The sequence below is a fragment of the Chamaea fasciata genome, unplaced genomic scaffold (assembly GCF_029207755.1).
Source record: "Chamaea fasciata isolate MVZ Bird 193981 ecotype frontalis unplaced genomic scaffold, bChaFas1.0.hap1 SCAF_11, whole genome shotgun sequence".
Classification (NCBI taxonomy): domain Eukaryota; kingdom Metazoa; phylum Chordata; class Aves; order Passeriformes; family Sylviidae; genus Chamaea; species Chamaea fasciata.
Genome location: NW_027094096.1, coordinates 14,023,992 through 14,048,586, shown reverse-complemented (window position 1 = coordinate 14,048,586; position 24,595 = coordinate 14,023,992). Strand labels below are relative to the sequence as shown.

Sequence of the window (24,595 nt, the reverse complement as noted above, 5' to 3'; positions counted from 1 at the left end):
GGTTTTTGGACACCTGTGATAAAAATGTATTTTCTTGTGTTCACATGGTGTTTCATGTGCTTTAATTTAAGAATAGGTTATCAATCAGTTTTGCATATGAAATTTCCATGGTTTTTGAAAGTGATGCTAGAGTTTGAAGCAATGTGACTTCTTGATGAACTTTTGCTTCCTCTCCATGTTTTCTTTCAGTGTCCCTGCACTAGCAGCTTACCTGCTAGCACAATGTCCTTCCCTGCTTAAAATTCTCCCATATATTCCTTGCTTATGTTCCAAGCTGCATGGATGATAATACCACATTTGATTGCTTTTCTCTGCATCTGTGTAATTTGATCAACAGTGCTAGTGAGTGCCTTCTGGGGAGAATTTAATTGATAAAGCCAGATTTATCTGCTGAAAATGAGGAAAGCATAAGGTGACCTAATGGGAAGCTAAGGCCAAAATATGAACTTCTGGGGAGAAGGCACAGAAAAGCTGCAGATCACTGCCTTGCTGTGGCTTGATTTGTGAATGTCAGAGCCACCAAATGCGTACTATATTCTGCCTCAGAGTCACACATTTAAGTTAACTGGGGTAATGCTATTGGAACTGCTGGGTGCTGGGTAATTGTTGGAACTGCTGGGAGCTGTGACCTGGCCCTCAACTATGTTTGTAGCTGTGAGTTTGCTTGCCTGCAGTCTGACACAATGCCTGCCTAGTACTGGATCATGGAATTACAGAATGGCATAATAGAATCATTAAGGTTGAAAAAGATCTCCAAGTTCATCAAGCTGATGGAACTTGCAAACTGCACGATAGTACTAAGTGCTGAGAATCAAGAACTCACATTGCAGTTGGTGTAAAATCTGTGACATCTTCCCAAATAGCGTAGTTAGAGAGAGAATAGTCCCTGGGCAGTTGTTAATACTTAGTTAAAATTAGCAAAATATTTTGTATTCTGAGAAATTTATTTTCCTGCCCTTTGTGACATGTTTGGCTCTGGCCAGTATGTTCTGTTCACATCCTGTGCTATTTTTAGTAACGTTGATTATCCTTCCCCCTACTTCTTTTGCAAAACAGAATGATATGTCTTTTTTGTTGGTACGTGTTACTTTCACACGTGGGTTCAGTTTCACCAGTGATCAAAACCAGATGGATCAGTCATGTATGAGGAATAGTTTAATCTGAGTGCTGCTGGGCTAATTGGACTGGGCTAGTGGATGTGGACCTTTCTTCCTCTTATATATGGAAATGATAGTGTAATTTTAAATTGGACCCTGTCTTCCTGTTTCCTTCCACTGAAAAGGGACAAAAAGGCAGAACATGTAGTTTTTGACAGGTGTTGAATATGACGGTTTTCTTTGAAGAACCATTTTCTGTAAAATGCATTTCTGGGGCTGTGTTGAGTGGATTAGCTAAAGACCTGCCAGAGATGGGTTTAATTCCAGGACCATAAATGGACAGTGGAAGTCTCTGTTCAGAGCTTCCGGCAGTGGCAGGGAGATCAGCCAGGTTCTGTGTTGACATAAGGTTTTTCCCTATCATTGTGCAGAGTGTGTCCCATGTTAGCCAAGCTCCAAACGGTATTAATAGATGCCAAACACATTTTCTGCAGCTCTGTGGGAAAGATGTCGAGTGGCAATTTATCACTTTCACTCACTCTGACCCAATCAGACCCACATTACCTGTACAGAAAATTGATTGGGAGGGGATAATTCTCTACAGCTTTTCATGAAAGAAGCAGTTACACATTTATCACCAGACTTGGTCTTTATGGCTGTTTATGATTCTTCCGCTCATGACAGTAGGAACATGTGGGGCCCCAGGAAGTACGAGAACTCTGTGAACACATTGGGAAATGCTACTGTAGTGAGCATGAGAGCCTTAAATACAGGGTAGCATGATTTATATCAGGTTTTGACTACTATCAGTAATTATAATTTTCATAACTGAGTCCAGATTGGACTAGCAGTGACTGCAGATCCAAATTATTTTTCAGTGATGGGACAGATCCTAGGTGGGTTTTGAGAAAATTCACAAGAGCACATCACAGTTAATATGATTTTATAAGTATGTGATGTGAGCTTCTCCTTGCTACTGTTGCCATTGAGGCAATGAATGTTTTCGTGACAGACAGATCTATGTGGATCACCTGGTTGTTTAATTGTGGTTAACAGTCAGGCTCTGTAAACTCTAATGCTCAGACCATCTCCTGTGTGTAAAGATAACTTTAATCAATAAGGTGACCTTAATCACTAAGGTTGATTAATCTTGTGCTCCTTCGTTTTCAACCCCCCAACTATATCAGTTGCCTTAATAAAAATGTTTTGTTTCTCTTGAATTTCTATAATTCCTCTTGAAAAACTTGTAGTTCTAGTGACCTGTAATAGACTAAGAATATGACTAAGAACATTAAGTAAAGAGAAATAAAGATGTAATTTTTATGGAAGAAAAAAAAAAAAAGGAAGGCATCTTTGCATAAAGCCTACTTTAATAGTTTTTAGAACTACATTCTAATACAAGTGCTCAAGGACATAATTGGCAATGTACTTAACAGCAAGTAAAGTCTCTTCACAGGTTGCCTTTATCTGAGATTCAGGGAGAAGGAAACCGTATCTCCCAGTGTCCCGGAGCTCAAAAGTGAAAGAGTACTTGATGCCTTGGTCATAAGCCCAGTCATCAGAGCCCCCTGCAGCAGGGTCTGTTGGTAAAGAAATTAAATAAAACTTAACTGAGAAAGAGTGGCTACACATCAAATGAGAAATACATCAAATGGGTCAAGTCACATAGCCAGGAATGTGGAAAGGACAGATAAAAAGAAATATTCTGTGAATTGATTGCTCATGCTCATGGAAAAGTTGCAGTGATTTTAGGCCATTTATGAGCTTTGTTCCAGCTGACTTGTGCAAGTAAATGTAAGCAAGCTAAACTGCTCCCTCCTTGTCACTATTGTGGGGAAACCATGGGAGAAATGTCTATGGGACAGGAAAATGGTGTGGTTGCATGGGGGTGTTTAGAAACACTTGGTATCAGAAGCAAATACTCTCTCACTGGGTGGGCTTTTTGAGGTTCACAGAGATGGGAAAGAACTGAGTATCTGGAATTTCAGCTCCATCTTTTTCTGCTGGACAAAAAGTACTCTCCCTTTTTGGTAGCCGGTACAATAAAAATGGTCTCTTTTGCTGAGGAAGGAGTCTCCAGAAATGCCAAGCATCACCAACACATTTCTAAAGGAAGAATCTCCAAAAATATTGTAAAAATTGGAAGAAACTATTTTTTAAAGTGTTTGGGAGGGAGTGGTTAACTATTTGAGGAAGGAGAAACAGGCAAGGGAAGTTAGCTTCCATATTTAAGTAACTTAAGTGATATGGGAGCTATTAAAGTTCTATAAATCTGGATTTGGCAACCTCGACTTGGCTTTTGGCACTGCAAAAGCCATATCCACAGCTGAGTTCCCAGGAAGGGTATAATAATTAGTCATTACAAATAGGATTGTAATTAGTATGTGTCTCAGAATGTAATGCAAAGTAAAAGAAATTGGTGTTGGTGGTTGAAGGATTCACATCACACAGTGGAATCAAAGGATTCGTATCATTTTTGAGTTGGAGATACTAGAAATGCAGAAAATCTCAGGTCAAGGTTTTTATGTTTAAATCTAAGCCGTTTATGATTTAGGAATTTGTGTTATGCACATAAATTCATAAACATTTTACCACATCACTTGACTTTCTAGGGGGTCACACACTTCCTGAGATCCCTAAGGAATAAATTATCCCATAATTTAGAAATGACAGGTCCCATATGTACCTCTTAGTATATGCATGTGAAGAAAGAAGGGGACTACTTAGAAAGAGGAACAAGAATCACTAGAAAACTGCATTTTATAGTCCTAGCAGCACTTAATCTAGATTGTCAGTATGTTTAGGTCAATACTTACAGATTGTTGTCGCTCCTGGACCGTAAGTATATTTAGTGTTGTGCAAACTGGCGAGCTCTTTGGAAGCAGCTTTAGCTATGGAGTTCTGTAAGAAAAGAAGAATGATAAATGCAGATTTTCAGCAGCTTTCTGAGTGAATCTAGGCAATTACACTGCTGTATAAACTGAAAAGCCATGCTGGAAAAGCTTTTATTTGAAAACTGTTGTCGACCTCTCAGTATGACTAGTAGCTGACAAGGCCCAGCTTGTCCTGGTGTTGTGAGAAGAGCTTGTCAGCAAAGAACTTGTTCTCGCAGGTTAAATGGAGTGTGCTCCAGTCTGTCTATGGTCCGTTGCAGCCTGGTGTACAGTCCAGGGGGGTTTGGACAGATAAGGGGACAAGAGGTAACAGCACTTTCTAGACTTAGAAGTAGCTTGTACAAGGTAAAATAAAAAACCTTACTTAGAGATAAAAGAATCTTAGAGAATGGTAATAACTTGGTGCTGTAAATTGCAAACATACAATAGCCTTTCTTTTCCTTCTGTTCATGTAGCTATAAATTCAGAGTAGAGCGGGCTCAGTCAGGGGAGTTGAACATTGATACGAGTGGAAGCAGATTAAGGTCTTATAAATATTAACAGAAAAAAAAAGGCATAAATTACCCTGAAACCATGTGTAGTCAATAATTTCAATTCATTTCCTGTGCACAGAGGGACTCCTTCAACTCCCACTGGTTCAGTGAGGGTTGGATCAGGCCCATCAATAGTACTATGAAGCTTTGTATGTTTGCATTAAGGAAAATTGCAGACTTTTCTTTGGAACGTATGGCTTTTCTAATTCTTCATTATACAACATGTTGGTAATAAAACATGAAAACTATTACTAACAGATGATAAATATGAATGATTTTTGAAAGCATATGTTCAGTCGAAGAATAAGCAATGGGTTGCTGCATATTTCTTTATAGCTTGCAGCTGAATGGCTTACTATTCCAGGAATTTCCTCAAGCTCTTTGCTTCTCTGTAGGTTACACTCTGGCTTAGTTCCCAGTGGAAGATATATTGTAAAATATTCTCTGTTCATCCTTATGCTTCAAGTGTTCTTCTGAATTACTCAAAAAGGCATATTGGACCATGTATTTAGAAAATTTTAGTTAACTGAGAGAACTTCCTCAGCTTCTAGTAAACAACATCAGAACATGTTTGCATTATCACTGGCAGCCTACTCTCTAGCAGAATTGCGTTTCCCCATTCCCAAATATTTGGTTTTGAACATTTTAGAATTATGGGAGTTTGCTCTAGGAATTTGTGGTCCTTTAGCATAGGAAGGATAGGCAGACCAAAGCATACTTGAAGCTTGTCTTTCCACCTATAACACTGACTGTGCCTGAATGTGGAGTTTGGTTTCTGGCCTCTCTACTGCACAAAGACAAGCAATTGCAAGGAAGAATGTTGTTGCTCTGCATTTCACAATCTTGGATCCAAAGCAATTGGAGTAGCTGAGCTCTCTCCTATGGTCTTCTTTTTTGTTTGGTTTGGGTTTTTTCCTTTTTTTTAATCCCTCAACAAATTGATTTTTATAAAATCCGTAATAATTTTTAACACATGTTGAGGGAATTGTAGAGGTTGGAGTCTGCTATCTGCTAGCGATGCCATGTTTTCTTCAGCCATCTGTTGTTTATAATATACACGTTTAATCAGCAGCTGAGATAGAGTCAAATCTTCGCTCAATACCAAATGAATTTTTAAATGTAAACTGATTCTTCCTCTCTTCAACTATATGCAAAGTGGAAATAAAATTTGGAAAGATTGTCTGGTACAATATGCAGACCTGTTGGTAACTGGTATTTTCTCTCTTTAGTTAACAAAAGTAGGGACAATAGAACAGCAGAGCTGCTCTGTGGGGCTGTTTGACCCAGGGCATTTGTTCCACCCAGCAGACAAATGACAGCTTTAAATCATACCAGAGCAGATACCAAAAAAAGTATGTCAGGAAATCTTTTTACCTGAGGGATTTTTTTTTTAAATTTTTGGCAGGAAGTTGTAAAAACAGAGATTTGTAGAAAGAGCAGTTGAGATTTCCAGCTGTTTAGAGCCTAGAATCCAAAGAAACAGCTTTCTCAAGCTCTCCAGGTTGGAGATGAAGGTGGTGTTTTAAATGACCCTCTCTAAGTGAAAAACATGCCTAAGCATTTATGACTTCATCATGAAATGAAGCTCTATAAGAATTTTTGATAGAAAAATAAATTTCAACTTTATAGAAACTATTGTAATTTCTTAATAATATAATATAAACCAGCAGGAATACTATGTATTAAGTAAATACTTGCAAGTATAAATACAAAATATGAGGAAAATGAGTTTGTATTTTTTTTCAAAATAGCTCAATTACTCGAAGCAATCCATAAGTAGGAACTGATAGGGAGGTCTGTACAGAGCTATATAAACAATGCCCAAAATTTTCCAAAAGGGTGAAAAGTAGTTTGCGTTTTCAAGCCTGTAAATTATTTGGAATACACCTGCAAGGTGAAACATTGTTTTCCTATTGACCTTTGAGCATACTCTTTGTTCTTCAATGATTTTCTACATCTCTTGATATAATGGGCTTAACTGAATTGTTGTGATTTGTTTGGAGTTTGTTTGTTTGTTTGGGATTTTATATTGTTAAGAATTCCTCTTTTGAAAGGAAAATTTTGCCAACATTTGTAGTAGCAGAGAAACAAGTGGTGCTCTGCATCAAAGAAATAAAAACAACTCCAGAGTAATACCTTGTAACTGGGAGCAGAAACGGCTTTTCAGCCTCTGTCTCCCAGCTGAGCTCTCAGAGCTGGTCATTTCAGCAGAAGGCAGCATTTCCTGCGCTCATCACCCATCTGTGTTTACACTGCAATTACCAATATTTCGCTTGATCTTATGTACAGAGTGGGTGAGCCAGGGAGACAGCAGAGTTGTGTTCTCAGTTGTCATTATCTTACATAATTAACAACTTTCAAACCTAGGTTTTTTCAGTTATTAGCTTTTAATGAAAGATGTGGTCTCTTTCTCATGACATCGGAAGTTTGAACTAACAAGATAAATTATCAGGCTAAGCATATTTTGTGTGTTAATAGGTAATTTTTATGGGAGCATCTCCCATATTTTACTCTTGTATCATCAGGGTGGATTTGCCAGCAAACTGTGGCCATTTAGAAACACCTCACAGATGTTGATATGCAGCTGCTGTTTGTGGACCACTCCCTTTGCCCTCTCAGTGTGAGAGCAGTCTGGAGAAGTCTTTCGACTGTTTGACTGGACCCCTTGCTCTCTTCCTTCACTGGACTGCAAACTGATTTGCCCAAGGCTGACAACTGTATTTTCCCTTCGCATCAGTCCTGTATGCTATACTTGTTAAGTAAAGGGACCCTCAACTTCCTTTGAAATGAAAGTCTGAAAATGTGGATTTGCTAAGTTAGCTTTAGCCAAGTGAATTGAAACTTCTGAGCCTTCTTGTTTTGCCAGTAAAAACAGACTCCTCCCTCAAGGGTCCGTGATGATGTGTAATTTAGTTCACTGTTCTGTTGTTGCTCACGTGCTCCATGAGCCCAGGGAAGGATTTCAGTGGAATGATTAATTTTCTTTACAAGCCTATTTTTTGTGACAGTTTCTACAGTGCTTAAGAAATCAGTCCCTGGTGAGAGGGTTTCCACTGCAACTCAGTTAGGCCCCACTCTTGTTGGAGACTCTTGTCTATCAGCCAGATTCACACATGAACTTCATCTGGAAGATGCTGCTACTAAACGTATCCTTTTCACAATTTGAAACCTGCCAATGCAGAACAGTTCTGTTGTGGTAAACTCAGTGGAGGAGCTGTGAAGCCGGTTTCATACACTGCTTTGCTGACCCCTTTCCTGTTTGTTGTGCTTCCCAGTTGACTTTAACAATATTTACTGCAACAAGTAGTACAATCACAGTAATACAATCTGTGCAATAGCACAGATACAACAGCTGCAGATTGCAACTGCTCATTGGCTTGTCTGAGCCTCTTAGATGTAGGATTTTTGCTATCCAACAATTCTTACTCACAGGTCTTCATATGTCTTAAGCATCTTCAGGACTTCACAACCAGGCGCTAAGTTAAATAATGAGATTGATACTCACAGTCTTGCTACATATTTGAAATTCACTCTTGCAGGCTGCACAGACTCTGGGCATATCTCCACTTTCTAATATGTCCTATTTTAAGCACTCAGGAGGAAGTGAAATGCTAGACTGACCCAATATGGAAGGTTCATTTTGCTGAGTTGAAACAACAACCCATGCAGCCAATATGCATTCAAGTAATACAGACTGGAATTATCTTGGGTTGTAAAGGAATGTAATATTCTGCAGCCTGTGAAGCTGTAATCACGCACCTACCTTAATCTGATAAGTGACTATGAGCTGGCTGCACACATGTATTTGGTGCTGAGTTTAACTGAGAGATGGAATTGAACTGGAAAGGAAGGAAGGCCACAATGCACATTCCTCTGCTCTCTCAAACTACATTTAAGAGGCAATTCAAATACAAACAATTGATAAAGCTAGATTTGTCTGCTGAAAATGAGAAAAGCATAGGGTGACCTAATGGGAAGCTAAGGCAAATGTAAGAAGGGATTAAAAAATATGGGCTGAACTGTCTATGAAAGTCTGATTAAATACATAGTTCTTTATTGCAAGAGGACAAAAATGTGAATAGTAAAATAAAGATGAAAATAGTCTTTTTGGGGTGTGGAGAGATACGGGTCTTGCCAAGCATATTTTGTTATTGTGAAAAGCTAATGCTTCTGTTCCCTGTAGGAGAGGGATTCAAGTGTGTATTCTGTGTTCAGGGCAATACGCCAGCGTATAGTAAAGAATGAGCCAAGAGCAGACAAAATGTGATTCTCTGAAAGGAGGACATATTTCTTTAAGGGTGTCATCACAAGAATATTGTGCAACTTCTGAGAAATTCCTGACCTAGATTTTCCTGTCTTGGGTTTTATTTTTGTTGTTTGGACAACAGTGAAAGTTTTGTGCAATTCCTAGGCTGGGGGGACAAAACAACAACCCTGAATAAAGGGAGACAAATTTGGGGAAAATCCTTATGAGCTGTGGGATTTATAACCTCAGAGATCCTCTTGCATCTCAGGGGAAGAGTGGGAAGTCACGGGAAGGAAGGGACATACATGACTTTCACCACATTCTACACCCCAAGACAAGGCATGGCTGAGGGATGGTGTTCTCAGAGTGCTCTGTTCTACATGAAAAACCAAAACAGTTTTAGGCCTTCTGGTGATTTCTTGAGGCTGTAAACAGAAAAAGTCTTTTGAGCCCCAAGGACACACTGTTCACTACATGTTCAGGAAAGGAAGGTACAGGCGTTTTCTGGACCTTTCTCTTCTGGAGACTTAGTGTCCTAATCTCAGATTACTCAATTTTTGCACCCCTCTGTATCTTGGACACTGGAATGCAAGTAAGCCCCATGGTATTATGTTACTTTTAATTAAATACAATGGAACAAAATGTTATTAATTAGAAGCAGACATGCGAGGTTTTGTTTAAACCCATGTCCAGTTGCTCACTGTAAGAGATAAGAAATTGCAGCTATATTTCCTTTAATTTATTAAATCTGTCAGGGTAAAAATAACATCTAAGATAAGATAATGGTACTATAAATTTCGCTTCTTCATTTAAAAAATGATTTATGATTCTTTTATTTGCCCAAAAATATCTGTTAAAAGTTAAGATTTTCCTTCTTCAGCATTTCTCCAAATTCTAAATTTAGACCGAACTTTCAGACATTAAACACAGCAATTGGCATATAAAGTAATTCCTCTTTTTGTAGCTATCTTGTCTCAAGCAAATAAAGTTGTTGATTGAAAACCTTAAATTGTCTTTAGTCACAGCTTAAATAAATATATCTTAGTTATTTGAACTAACCCAAAAAGCTGCACATGTGAACCTGACCCACAGCCTGTGGAAGTCAATTTTTCTATTTAATTCAGACATTGGAGTGCATAAGGTCCTTTCTGTTTAATTATCTCAACTACAGGTAATATTGATTGGGTGATACTCTGGCCCCATTGTCCAAGAGGACTTCTGGTAACAAGTCTTCCCATGTAAAAAATCAGATACTGCACAGGTTGAACACCTCTAGGATCCTTCTGTTTCTGTTGGGATCATCAAAGGAGGAAATAATTTCCCTCAATTAAGATGTGAAAAGTGCTCATAAGTTCACCTTGTCCTGGTGATGAGATTTACGGTTGCTCTGTAGAAGAATATAATGGAACTCTATCTGGTATCAGTGCGACTGATTTAAGATATAGGATAAAGTGATATTGGATAGACTAATATACAAAGTGAAATCCAATGGCTGAAGAGGAATATATGTCCTGTATTCCTGAGTAATTTAATTTTTATGCTCTGTGGTAACAGCAGAATTGTCTTCTATGGCAGGAAAGGGGAGTTTAAATTTTACTGTGTATTAGAATAGAACAGTGACAATGTTAAATTTTAATTTAAGAATTTTAAAACTTAGCAAAGCATATAGGTTCTTTCTTACTGCTAAGGATTGTTTTAGTAATGAGTTGTCAATGTATTTTTTTATTTAATACTGTGTGTATTAAATTTATGTTTAATAGTGTGTGAGAAACACCCCGTACTTTAGTTACATTTCATCACATTTGCTCTTCATTCAAAAAATGGGGGCAGAATTTCATGCAAATTTTTGACAAATAAGAACTTTGTGATCTTGACAACAAAGCAGCTTCAAGTGTTTAGTGCTGTTTATTACTTTAGACTGAACTGTAATGTGTAGATTATGAAGCTTTTGTAAAAAATGAAGTCAAGTCATTGCTGCGACTCCCTGGAATAATTTCAATTTAAAAATTCCTGGAATATAAATTAAGAAAACAAAATCTTCGTTTTAATTTAATCTTCTCTTCTAGGCAGTAAAAAAATCTAACAAGAAACTTCACTCTTGGCCCCAGTTTGTATTTGTGTTCAGAACCAAGACATGTATTTGGGAGCACCCATAAATCTGTCAAACCTGCGCAGCAGAGCAACACACACTGTTGTTGCCTTGGACTTTTGGCAGCATCGAGGAAAGTGGGAGAATCAAAATATGTTTGTTTTGTCTTGCTGTGCTATTTTCCCTGCCAACAGATTCTAATTGCTAATATGCCAGAGAACTGAAGTCATTGTATTATTCATGATTGTTGTGTCTTTGGCTATGAAATGTTTATACACATTTAATAGTTCTAAACTCTCTATCTGTTTTTAAGGATCAAAAAAAAAAAGTCTTTTTTAAATGGCATTAGAGTGTGGCTTCTCTCTAGAATTGGTAAAAGAGAAATTGTCCTGTAAAATACCACATTCATCCTCTCCTCTTCTAAATAAAATGTTTGTGTTTAAAATCCAAGCTTCTTGGAAAAGGTCTCAAAACTGAAACTTTTTACATCTTTTGAATCTGTTTTCAATTATACTTTTGTCAAGAACTACCTCATTGTCTTGACCCCTTACCAATAGGAGTTTCACCATTTTACTTCAGGGAGAACTAAGGTTCAGCAGAAAGTGGTAGACAGAGATCCCTGCCTGCTGTTGATACCAGTTAAGTTATTTCATAGCTATAACAATCTGTCAAGCTGCTAGCTTGGCTTACAGGCCATAGTGTTTTTATGTAACATTTTAAAGGTACACATACAGCAGCCTCCGGAGTCAGCAAGAGGCAGTGCTGCACAGCAGAGTGGATTTCTGGGTGGCATGACTGGATAACAGAACTGACATTGTGTCAAATTCATTGTGCACATGGAAATTAAATAAGGCTCTGAAGTTCATCCTGCACTTGAGCTACCTTGAAACCATCACGGTTTCCCTTGTTCTTGCTGAGACTAAATATTTTCAAAAAACGACAATATGGATTCTTTCCAGATGTTAAAGAAACTGCTTGAAGTTAAAGAGACCTAGGTAGCAAGTGATGATTTCTGCTTATTCTTTTCATTAAGTCAAAATGACAAAGACACTTACCAGTTCCTCGTAATTCGATGGCAAATCATAAGTGTATGAGTAAGGAAACAGTAGCAGCTGAGAATAGGAGTGAATTGTCAAGTATGCCTTGATTGTAGAAAGATGTTCACGAATAAAATCAGCCAAAGCCTTGGTCTCCTTTTCAGACTCAGGTGCAGAACCACAGTAAGTGGAAGCACAGGGGGAACTTGAGGCTCCAAGAGCTGAGAAGAAAGGTGAATTTAATGAGTACTTAATGAAGAAGTAGATTGTTAGGAGAGTCATGTTACACCACTTTTACAGGTAAGCCGTGGAAATCCTGCTAATACACATGCCGTATCAGAGGAGAGAATATTTTATGGCGCATTTAAGATGCTGGGAAACATCCCATAGCAATAAATAAATGTGGCCTTTACAGTGTGCATAGTTGGAAGAACGTGAATATGGATGTAAAGCCCTATATTGAGGGAATATTTTGGGATATTGATTTGTTTCAGTACTTAACAATCCTCTCCTTGCATATCTTCTCCATTACTAAGGCACTTCCATGGAAGAGAGAAGTGGAAACCACACAAAAGAGACTTCTTTTCATGAAAGCAAGCTCCTTTGGTTTCTGTTCTGAACTCATAGCTATGTGTGTGTCTGTATATATGTGTATACATGTGTGTAAGTAAATATGTATATATATGCACGTGGGTGTGCAGAAATGTTCGTAGAAATAGCCATACTGATGATGCAAATACCCAAAGTTTGACTTTTTTTTCCAAAACTGCTCTAAAATTAAACACAAGCTGCTCTACAATGCTTCACTCAAGCTGAAGCTGGACCACCAGGTAGGAGAAATCCATAATTAAGTATGTTGGCTATTTCACTTGTGTGTAATTACTTGCAACTCTTGTTAGGAGACACTTACTGCACCAGCCAGCATCCAAATTCCTGTTGGGATCTGCCCCAATGCAAGTGCTCCCGGCATTTTTAGAGCGGGTCTTTCTCCACATGCGGTCCTGTAACAGAATCATAGATGAGAACTAAAAGTCCCGACAGTTGATTTCTCCAACAGTAAGAAAGAAGAGTGTACTTACATTTGTCCAAGTGTAAACGTAACCATCAATGTTAACAACAGGCAGAACATAGAAATCCAGCTTGTCGAGAAGTGTGGTCATGACAGTATCTTTTCCGTAGGTCTCCACAGCCTACTTGGAGCAAAGTAGAAAAAGCTGATGATGCCTTCACAGATGTTTATCTCCTGTGTATATGTAAAGGCCTGGGTCTGGGTCAGGAATTAATGAATGTGGTAGAAAAAGTCATCCAGGTCACTCCAGCACATGAGATGGAACCCCTGTGTTATTACATGTGCTTAGATTTGCACCACAAACCACACTGCTGTTAGAAAACCATCCTATACTGTTAGATAAATTATAAGATGAAGGAATGTTGATTTTGAACAGGATAATAAATCACTGGAAAGAGATTTCCATCTGCTAGCTTCTTGATTACAGGCAGAACAATATTGCTGTCCATATGTATTTCTACATCCTAACACCTTAAAAGTTTGAGTTTAATTTATGTGAGAATGAGAAATCGTTATTTCCATTTTTTGTATCAGTTGTGCAGAAATTTCATCAACAACCAGAATTATAGATAATATTTCTAAGTAGCATCCTAACACATTTCCAATCATAATTTTGTGGATGCATTTATCCATAGGGAGACGGATTTTTCCCTGAACTTTTCCAGACACAGATATTGAACAACAAACAGGAACTCCTGCAATATCCTCTCTACCCTGATTGTTCATGGTCTGGCACTTGCTATGCTTGTTCACAGATTCATATCAGTGTTGAGAGACCATGCAATGATCATGGAAATTTGCTCCAAGTGTGTTGCAGCCATGTTTTGTTTACATAGCCATAAAGGGAAATCCAAGTGGCAATGCAATGGGAAAAGGCATTTTTTGTCCTGTAACTGACAAGTAGGAGGGTGGGATACAAAATCTAGAAAAGCAGTTTCAGACTTGAAATTCTTTTTCCTGCGTTTTATTTTATGCTCGTTTTGGTTTTTTTTGTTCTTGCTGCCTGTGTTCTTTTTTGAGAAACCTATAACAAGCCACCTGGCTCATGTTTTTCTCAATTTTTTTTTACTTTTATGTCTAGAAACAATCCCAAGTGAAACTCTGATGATGCTCAGAGGTCTGCACTTTGGAAGCACTTCTGCCTATGGACACACTGAGCAGAGGCACTGCTGGTGTCAGGTACACCCATGAATTAAGTGACCAGACAGTGAAAATGACAGCTGCAGTGACGTGAATTGCTGAGAGAAAAATGGTACCACATACTGTCTGCAGCCTTATTAGGCACTAATGAAATCATATTCCCATTGACTCCACCGAAATGTCACTTCCAATTTCCACTGCTCCTTACACAAAACTGCATGCCTGTCTGATAAGACTGAGATTATGCTTGCCACCAAGGCCTCTGCCAGCATGGCTGTCTCATGTATATTTGCTTTCCTTTTCTTGGGTTTTAAATTCCACCTGCTGCTTCTGGTGTGTTTTTATTTATTTGGTTGGTTGATTGGTTTTGGTTGGTGTTTTTTTTTCTTATCTTCCAACAGAAATTATTACAAAATTTGAGATTCAGTCAGTGAGTTGCTCTGCTAAATTGATCTCCCCCATCTGAGGGGTAATATACCTGTCTCTGTGAAGATGACTGTGCAGCATTTGATAACCTCCACCTGCTTATATTGGTGATCAGAAAGAAAATATAAAGGACATAAAATTGTTTAATTGAAGACCTAAGGTATCCTAGACTGAAGTGAAGCTAATTTCACCTGTGCAGCTCTTCCCTGAATATGGTTTCATGTTTTATCACCTTTCTGTACAGTCTGAGGTGTCAGCTCAAATGGATGTATATGCATTTCCCTCTTCCTGAGTGGAGCTTAGGGAGCTTCAGTTATTGTCTTCCTCCTTTCTTGGGTACATTTCCTCAGTGCTGAGCTGAGGGTCGGTTTCCATCCTCTCTGTTGCCTTACTGAATAAAGCTGGTTGCAAGGAATCCACCACCTGGCAGTGTAGCAAGTCAGCTGTTCTGAATGCATTCCAGTGCCTTCTGATGTGCCCTTGAATTTTCTTATTCTTTATGTCAGTGTACAGAACATGGCTATGTTTATAGTGTTACTAGAGCTATTTTTTTTCCTCTCACTTTTCTCTGCAAAAGAGAATTTACAAACTGAGCAGCCGTTGTAGTTATCAGTACCTCTTGGACATGTTTCACGTTGTCTTATGCTGCTGAAAGATTCCAGGTCCAAGCACAAAGATCTGGTTTAAGTGGTTACACCTTAAGCCTCTGAGGTGAGAAGAAGGCATGAGCAGACGTACTTAGAGGGAAAAACACAGTGGCCTGAGTTCTTGCTGCTCATTTAAGGTATTCTTAAACAGTTGTATTTTGTAAAGTATTTTTCATCATTAAGTTTACTGACCTCTTTCACAAACCACTGGCAGAAAGCATGGCTGATCCACTCTCTTGCGTGGAAACCACAGTCCATAAAGATGGCCTTCTTATTTGGATCACTTTTTCCCAGCTAGGAAAAAACCCAAACAAAAACAACACCCCAGGGCTTGAACAAAATAAATAGTATGCAGAACAAGTCAGTCAGCTTGCTGACCTAAAAAGTCAAAATTTATACAAACATAGCATTCCTTGTTTAAATGGAAATCTATGGAGTGCTCCCAACTGTAGCTAACCATGATATTCAAGCTAAAAAAATATTCTTAATAATTTCAATTTGTTAATGTAGATAAGCTTCCCCCAATTATTTGATTACTCTGCACTGTTGATTTATTTCCTGTAGTGTCTCTAAAAGTTTATCTTGAATGTTTGAATATTATTGTAAATACTTGTGCATTTTGTGATAAGTACTCTTTATTCTTTCACCTTTATTTAAGTTATCGTCTTATTAATCCATAAGATTGTGAAAAAAAATTCAGTGGTTTAAACTCAGCTGACAACGAAGCACAACACAGTAGCCCACTTAGAGCAAACCTGTGGGCCAAGACAAGCATAGTTTAATGAACAACAACAATAATGATGAGAAGGAAAATAACAAAAACAAAGAAACAAACCCCGAGAAAGGCAAGTGATGGAAATGTAAGGAATTGCCCAGCCAGTCACTGTGCAATGGCCCTGACCCACCTTCCCCCTAGTTTATCACTAAGCATGAGCCCTGTGGTTTGGGATATCCCCTGGGTCACTTGGGGCCAGCTGTCCCAGCTGTGTCCCCTCCCAGGTGCCATTGCCCTGGCTGGTTGTGAGAAGCAGAAAAGGTCTTGGCTCTGTTGTAATCGCTGCCCAGCAGTAACTAAAATATCCCTGAATTCTCAACACTGTTTTCAAACAAGCATGAATCTGAAACAGCCCCATATAAGCTACTGAAAACAAAATTAACTCTACCCTGGCCAAAATCAGCTCAAAATTATATATGGTGAAGACAGAGATTTGTTTCCTGTTGGCAGAGACTGACATTTATAGATGCTTTTAGAGCAAATGGGTTTACAAACAACAGATGGAGAGAACATAAAGGTAGATGGCCATTCAAATAGCTCTCAGTGGTGTGATTGAATTTATGTCTGAACTTCTAATAATTCATTATGCCCCCTTAAAAATATATGTATTTATAAAAAAATTGTAATAGTAGTAAACAAAATATATTAGATTTTCTGCAAAATGTGTGGTACTTTAGACATTTTGTTAGCAACACTGGTGTTTTACTAGACATCATGATCTTACAGAGGTTAATAAGGGAAGGGTCTGGTGTGAAAAAATCAAGGCACTTACTTTGAGAAGGTACATTGGCCGTCCTTCATATGTTTCCCCAATTACACTGCGAGAGACAAGGTCTGGGTTCTGAGCAGCAATATCAGCAGTCCAAGCAGCTATCTATTTAATAAAGAGGTTAAATCTATTGATGACTCTGTTCCTCAGGTCCAGACTGATTAATTTGCAGACTTCAAGCCAGAACAGTCTTTCTGGGCATCTAACATGGCCTAATATTTAATACAATTTGTAGATTTCCAAAGAGCAAAGATGTGAAGACTAACGTGGCCGTGATTACATGTCAGGAAAAATGAACATGGCTGTGAAAAAAGGAGGAAGGGGTCTTATGGTAGGACAGGAAGAGCTAGAATTGAGGCAGGGAATGGAACTGAGTTGTTTAGCAGAGGGGATGGGAGAAGTAGTGAAAAGGAAAGAGGAAATTAATAGTGAAGCATCTCAGCCTGGTCACTGGATTTCTGCCAGAGGTTCTTTGCAGCATTGGGAGCAGAAGTAGAGGAAATGTAGGTTACACAAACTAGCTCAGTAATGAAGAGGAAGGAGATTTTGGAAGCATTATCTTATCAATGGAAGTAGCAGAACAGGAAAAGGGAAGAAGGCTGGAAGCACTTTGACTACAGAAGCTAAGGTACCAAGCTGATAATGTGGAAAATGTTGTAGACTTTACCGTGTCCCAGTTGTTGTACTTCTCATAGCTGTGGCTGGCAGCACGAGCTTTGCTGTCAAACTGGGCATCCAGTGCCGCCTGCAGGTTGTCAATCAGAACTCTGCAAGAAGCCACCATAAAAAATGAGAAGAGAAACATACAGCAGTCCAGCAGGAAAGTAAGACATTTCAAGCTCTGCCCAGCATTTGGGCTGCATAGATTGTGAAAGAAAAGGTAGGCAGGTTGAAAAGAAGATATCTTAGTTTCAAGTTTCAACCACGTCCTGCCTCAATCTTGCCACCAGAAGGATCAGGGAGCAATAGGCTCCTGCCAATTAGCGCCTGCCTCACTCCATAATAACAAACCTCCAGGATGGCAACAGTTCGGTTCCAGAAAAATGGCAATGCTGAGACAGAGTGTATCTAGTCTAAAAATGAGCTCTGGGCTGATCTTAGGTTGCCAGTTGCTTCTGCCTCAATCAGAAAAGGGCCCTCTTGAACTTTTGGCACTGGAGGAGAGTTAGACTGCAGCAATGTTTCAAAACCAGGCAGCACCCCAGAGATGTTTGTTTGATGAAATTCTCTGTCAAACCAACCTTCCAAAGTTAGATGTGGTTTGACAGCTCTGTTGTTCATTGTGTGTGAGGTGAGCTATTAGATAGAGCACACAATTGCAAAAAACCCTCAGCATCCTGTCTGGATTGGTTGGATCTCTCCTGTTCATTTTTCCCTGGGGCTTACACAAAGGCACAACATATCACTGAGCATGCTCTTGAGGACCTTCTGCTTATATTTCAACCTTGGCTATCAAAAAATGAAGTCCTCTTGTTTTTCCAGCGCCTGTCTTAAAACTCTTACAAATCTTATTCATCCAGGATATGTCCTTGATCATTTGTGATTTGGATAGAGGAACAGGAGGCCTGTTTGTGAGGCACCAGCAGCCTTCAGTACAAACATTGCAAGTGACATGTCACGGCACTGCAGCTGCACTTCAAAAGAATTGTAACAGCTTGGGTTGTCACAAGGACGATCCACTCAAGTTTGTCAGGGACAGCTTCCAGACATTCTGGCCTTTTGTTGCAATCACAAGATTTGTGCATGGACCTGAGGCAGTTCATGAATATTATAGGAAAACTAACACATGTAGAGTAACTCCTTTGCTAAAGAGGAAATTCCACTGAAACAGGAGTTCTGTGCTGCATGTGCACTTTGGGATTATTGAAAACCATCAATTCTAGAGTGGTTTTAGATTCTGTTCCTGCAGAGGCATACAAATCAGACATGATTGACATGATGCCATTAAATTTAGGGATGGATTAGCTTTGCATTTAGCAGACCATGAAAGTTATCCTGAAAACTGTGTGATGTCCAATGAAAGAGTTTGGTCTAGTAGCGATGACAGTGGGGCTGAGAGACAAAAACTCTACACTCAGACAAATGAAATAACAAAAACTTGAACAATTACTACTGATTTTCAGTGTCTGAGTAGATGATGTTGACAGACTATACATTACACATAAAAGAGGCCTGATAATGAAGCTGGGCAGAGCCATTTTGGAATGCTTAAGTGGAGTGAAAGGAGAAATTAAGACAGACAATTCCACTCCACTCCAGCTCAAAGTCAATTTCTCATCCTCAGTTAATGCTTTCACAGTGACTGGAAGATATGACGTAAAGAACAGGACCAGGCAACCCCTCATTCTCCTTATTCTTCCATTAGTGCTACTCATTACAGTGCTTCTGTTCCCAGTGACGTGTAATGTGGCAGTGTGCTCTGTTTACTCCACTTGTGCTGCAGTCATATTGGGTCAACTCTCTCTTTGGAGACATCCTTGCCATGGATCAGCTACGTGACTTCAGTCAGCCCAAGGCTGTCCCGGGAATCTGTTTTCTACATTTCCTTGGCCCTTCACCTGGCAGCTCTTTTCTGTCTGTCGCATGCTGGGGTTTTTTGGGCCCCTAGCTATTGTTCAGCAACTCAGTGGGGATCTGCTCATGACAGCCCTTGGGGCTTACCATTTTATTTTTCTGCCTTCTGTTCCCTGTCCATTTCCCTAATCTGGTGTATTTTCTGGCTCTTTCTAGACCTTTGCTGCATTTTTTCTGTAGTAGGAAATATTTCTATCCCCATCTGTACTCCAGCCTTGTGTATTGCGGTGAGCTTTCACTCCTCAGAAATTTCTGGTACTGCATATCTGCTTCCTGTCTCTTGCCTCTATCAACATTTCATCTCACCCCTTCAGTGCAGAGTGGTTACAGTCCATTTGAACTGTCACAGGAAAGCTGAACCCAGCAGAGGCATCCACAGGAGGGATGAAGTTTGTGACAGGAAAATCAGTTGACTAATATGAAAAGCTCGAACACATCCTCCATGGCATTTAGTACCCTTCTATTCAAAGTACAGTAATGAGAAAAAACTTACTGATACTCCATTCCACTTTCTTTCAAAAGACCTTCAACATCAAAAGACTTCTCAGCTTCAACTCGGAAATCAACTTGCATTTTTGGCCTTACCAGTGTGACAGAGTCTGGCCGCCAAAAGTCAACCTGAAAGAAGACCAAATAATTACATAAATAAATAAATACATGTGGCTGTGATTTTTCGATTGGTGTATGTGTGCTGGTGAGGTTCTGATCAATATACTGAATTTCATGCCTATCCTGTCACAATGATTCAGCATTGCTTCCCACAAGTATCAACCTAAATTCCTGGAAATTGAACTGGAAATTGATTAAGATTTTCTTAGGCCCTGCATTTTAAAAAGCAGAATTCTGGAGATGACAGTGACAATTTCACAAATGTCAAGCATTCTCCAGCATCTGCATTCATACAGAATTGTGAATATTATAACTATACTTACAACTTCTTTCATTTTTACAGCTTCTTTCATTTTTTTTTGCTCGGGTTTTTGCATACAGATGTTAGAGAGAAATAATATCAGAGGTGAACTGTATGAATTTTTTACATAAATCAGCGGAAAAAGACTGTTGTCTGTATGAGTACTTTTAAAAGAGATTGCTAAAGTTTATATGAGGAACCTGTGCCTTTGAAGATGTTTCATTCGGAGTGGACAAACAACAGTGTTATTACTACTTCACTCATGTTTGCTAAAGTAAGCATCCAGGCCTCTGGATTTAGTGCCCTGTTGAAGGCCAATGCAAACAAAGCTGATTTTCCAGCCTGATGCCTTTTCACCCTTTCATCTCATGAAGGTATAAGAAATTTGGGCTTGTTATTCATGGATTACGTGTCATCGAGTGAGGTGATAAATATACAATTACATCAGTCCTGACTGACTGCTTTGCATAACAGTGGTATTTCAGGGATCTTTTCTTAAAAGAAAAAGAAAGCAAACAATCCTTTGATACTTCACTCTTTAAAGCAAGCATGGTATGTATCAATTTCGTTGATATTGGCAGCACCATTCCAATAGCATGTTCTTCCACAGAAAACTGTTCCAGCATGCTGTAGTAGCCTGTTGATGATGGGTCTCCACATCTGTGCTTCATTAAAAATACCATCCTTTTATCCTACAGCTAATGGTGTCTTTTTCACCAACAGCTATTTTACAACATCAAAGCTGAACAGAAATATTGAAAACACATTTGCTGTCTTTATTGTTTTTCATCGTGTCATTGTGTCATCATTTATCGACATCAAGGTCAGTGGGAAACATGCAGCTTAGAGAGAAAGGAAGCTTTAAAGGAAAAGTCACAGAAGAAAAGATGACATGAGAGACTAGAGGCAAAAGGAAAATTCATTTTGCTAGGATTATAAAATTTTAGATTATTTACATGAGGAAAATGTTTCACCTGTAATGGTAAAAGTTCTGCTAGTTGTAATTTCCATGATTTATCTAAGACATTCTTGAAAGCACCCCACTCTGAATACAGCATTTAAGTTTTATTAATTGTATTAATAAATTCTGATGGGCACTTTGATATTCAGACTGGGTAAACCAGAGTTTCTTGGAAGGTATTTGAATGTTTTGTATAGCTCTGGTTTTATCAACTTGTCCTATTCCTTCTGAAAAAACAATACAGCTGATTTGAATGAAATCAGGATTAGGTCTTTAATTCAGTAGCACTTTTCAAAAAAAAAATCTGTTATTTAAGCAAAAGGAGAAATTTTCAATTTTCAGCTTTCAACTACAATATAACCACTTCCCCAAGTCCTTTACCTCCATGATGCTGGCAAGGAAATTGAGGGTTTCCACCTGCTCATCATTCTGTGGAAGCACACGAAACACCTTCTGTCTGTAAGAGGAGAAAAAGATTTGATTTGAAAGAATTGAAAGCCTTTTGATCATGCAGTAGAAATCACAGATGGGTCTGTTCTTACCCATCAAAGGATGGATCCTGCAGGTGAGCAGAAACAGATGCAGCACCTATGAGAACCAAGAGTGCCCACATTTTTTTTAACAGGTTTTCTGTTATTTTTGTGCTGCTTTTATAGTTTGTTTTGTCCTTCTTTTTATTGATTATACACCAGAATAACCCACTGATCAACCGATAGCTTATTCCCTTGGCCTTGTTTTATTTGTGTACTATTTGTAGTCTGAGTTTTCCTCTACACCTGTGAAAACAGCTGAAAGTCTCACAAGGGGCTTGCTAAAGAACCTTGCTTTTTGAGCTGCATAAACACTTGAAATGAGAAAGTGAACTTAATTTACTTTATTATTTTCCTGATTAATGTAATTTAGATTTGTTTTTAATAAGCTGGTTGCTGAATTACAAACTTTATAATATTTTATTGTTATTTTGTGTAAAGGTAGATGTCCATCAGATGTTGATGCAGTGTGCCTGGTCTTAATCACAATGTTCCTCTTCCTGAATAATATAGGTTTGAATTTGACATATTATTGCCAAAGAGGAATCTACCAATTGGCGTATATACCAATTAGCTTTTTTTTCCCCAACAGAGAAGGAAAGTACTGAACTGGTTCTTTGCTCACTTCACTGAAATTTAGGTCAGGCGTCTGCAGAACTGAAAGAGGAGAAATTTCTAGTAGCAGTAGGGTTGAACACATACTCCATGTAATACAGCGGCTGATTCTTGCACATTCTCTAATTTCACCATGTGTGGATTGGAGGTAAAGATCTTACAGGTTAAGAAATACTGTGGAATTTACTAAGAAGATCAAATGAACTGTAGATATACAGAAGCATTTTTATCTTTAACTTTCATGTTGTGCCTACTCTGAAGAACAGTGGTGTGTTTGCATCAGTGCACTTGCATCTGTTTAGTTTTCATTAACGAGTATTTGGCATAGAATGCAACATTAATTTTCTGTTGATGTTGTGTGCTGATGTGACTGATGTTTTCGACAGAGAGGTTCTAAATGAATCAGCGTACAAATAAATAAAAAATGGAATTTATGAACTCAGTTCTGTCTCCTGTTATGCCTAAGTAACCAGGCAAATTAAAGGGGTGCAGACACAGATAATCTCTACATATATGTGTATTACATAATATGTGAAAATTTATTAGAAAAATAATATAATTCATCTCAGATTAAAAGGCATAGTTACAGTTTCAAGGTACAGAAATTTGAATTGTCTTTGAGCATTTTAAGGATGAATGTGGCATCAGACTTGACACTTAATTTTTTATGAGGTTCTCTGGAGTCAGCTCACTAAAGCAGCTTTAGATACAGAATACCTAGAAGTATATTTCTAAATCAATGTACAGTTCATGCTTATGAATATAATATTACCCATAATTAATACTTTCCTAAAAGGAGAGTCAAAAAGTCTACTGGGCCTACTTATAGAAAACTGTCTTTGCCAAAGTATAGGATTTAAACTTGGGTTGTATTTAATAGCCTAATTTGTAGCACTGCAAGCTCTTGTCCAGTAATACTTACTGAGAGACAAGCCTCTGAAGACAGATGACAGGACCTATTCTGACAGTGTCAAAACAACACTCCAGAGTCTTCAGAAGTTTTAATTTTATGATAATGATGAGATCATCACTACAGATATTGGTATCAGACAAAAGGGTCTGATCCCATAAAGACAATTGCAAACACAACAATGTGGAGATGATCAAGCACAGATCTTGCAATGAATAAATGATCACAAGAAGTAATCAAACAGTTTGCAGATGTCATCATTCCCTGTTGTGAAGCATTTTGGAAACAGAAATTGCCAGATTTCAAAGTCTGAGTTTACTTTTAATAAATGGCTTCCTTATTCATGCAGTTGGAGATGATGGGGTTTTTTTGGTTTTTTGTTTAAGTTTCTTTTCTCCAAACAATCAGTGATGCAGCATTGACTACTGAGTTGGCAAGCATCACTGAATACTAGAATTTTTAATGGCAGTTTTTGCAATTTCCATCCCAGACTACATCAGAAACAAACACTGACCTGGAATCCTACTTAAGTGCTTTATTTTGCATCTCAGGATGGATATTTGTCAGGTTAGTTCATAAACTAGCTCTAAACATTGTCCTGTTCTTCTAACTGTATAGCATAAGTGTTTAATACTTGTATGATGAGGGGGTAGCATAAGGATAAATAAAATAGCAAATCAGATTTGGTTAAGCCATCTGTTCTTTTTAGCATCTGATTACAAGCCAACATCATCAGCTGGCCATGGCTGAGTAAACCTTGGCCTATCACAGAGAGCAGAACATTACTGATATCTCTGAATAGATTCAAAAAGAAAAAAAAATGTAATCAAGGAAGTAACAAAATCCAAAAGCAGAATGTGTGGTAATTTGTGGTAATTTCCTTCAGGACATGCATTTTGTATCATACTTAACATAACTAAAGCTAAAAACAGTGTCAGCATTTGCAATTTTCTTGTAGTAGTTTGCTTTTCAGATGATTAAAAATGCAGCCTCCTATGACGTTGTCACTCACAAAGAATACTGGCTACATTCCAGCTGAAATTTATCTTTGTAGTAATTTCTTATTTCAGTTTTTGGAATAGAATTACTCTGATACTCCACTTTGAAAAGTGTATGAAGGCTAACCATAGACTGATAAAAGGAAAAAATACACATCAGTGTTAGCATTTCAGAAGCACCCTTTATCCTACGAAGCCTTTCATCCCATTTGTTATCAGAGTCCAAAAGTCTGAGGATAAATAAGGTCTGTTTTTATAGGAGTTTCAGTAGATAGAGGTTTCCTGAATCCAGTATTTTTGATCTACATTTTTAAAAAGTCCAGCTTGTAGTCACAAAATATTGTTAGTTCTTACATTCCCTGGTAGACAAATCTA

At 38.3% G+C, this 24,595-nt stretch overlaps 1 protein-coding gene across 1 annotated transcript; it reads right to left on the bottom strand.

Annotated features, from left to right (window-relative positions):
- Nucleotides 1-2,449: 2,449 nt before the first annotated feature.
- Nucleotides 2,450-21,818, bottom strand: CPB1 (carboxypeptidase B1). The gene is made up of 11 exons (XM_066193831.1): nucleotides 21,710-21,818; nucleotides 21,549-21,624; nucleotides 19,790-19,914; nucleotides 17,390-17,489; nucleotides 16,726-16,827; nucleotides 15,371-15,472; nucleotides 12,976-13,086; nucleotides 12,807-12,897; nucleotides 11,915-12,117; nucleotides 3,914-3,998; nucleotides 2,450-2,677 (listed from the first exon to the last, which is right to left on the bottom strand). Exons 1-11 carry the CDS (start codon nucleotides 21,778-21,780, stop codon nucleotides 2,490-2,492), a joined length of 1,254 nt encoding a protein of 417 aa, XP_066049928.1. The 5' UTR covers nucleotides 21,781-21,818; the 3' UTR covers nucleotides 2,450-2,489.
- Between the last annotated feature and the right edge of the window lie 2,777 nt (nucleotides 21,819-24,595).

What these genes read in the sequence shown, in the direction of transcription:
- CPB1 (XM_066193831.1), bottom strand. Translation starts at nt 21,780, where the DNA reads ATGTGGGCACTCTTGGTTCTCATAGGTGCTGCATCTGTTTCTGCTCAC. An exon ending in TCCTTGCCAGCATCATGGAG is followed by an intron (nt 19,915 to 21,548) that starts GTAAAGGACTTG and finishes GTCTTCTTTCAG; the next exon opens with GTTGACTTTTGGCGGCCAGA. An exon ending in AGTACAACAACTGGGACACG is followed by an intron (nt 16,828 to 17,389) that starts GTAAAGTCTACA and finishes TTTATTAAATAG; the next exon opens with ATAGCTGCTTGGACTGCTGA.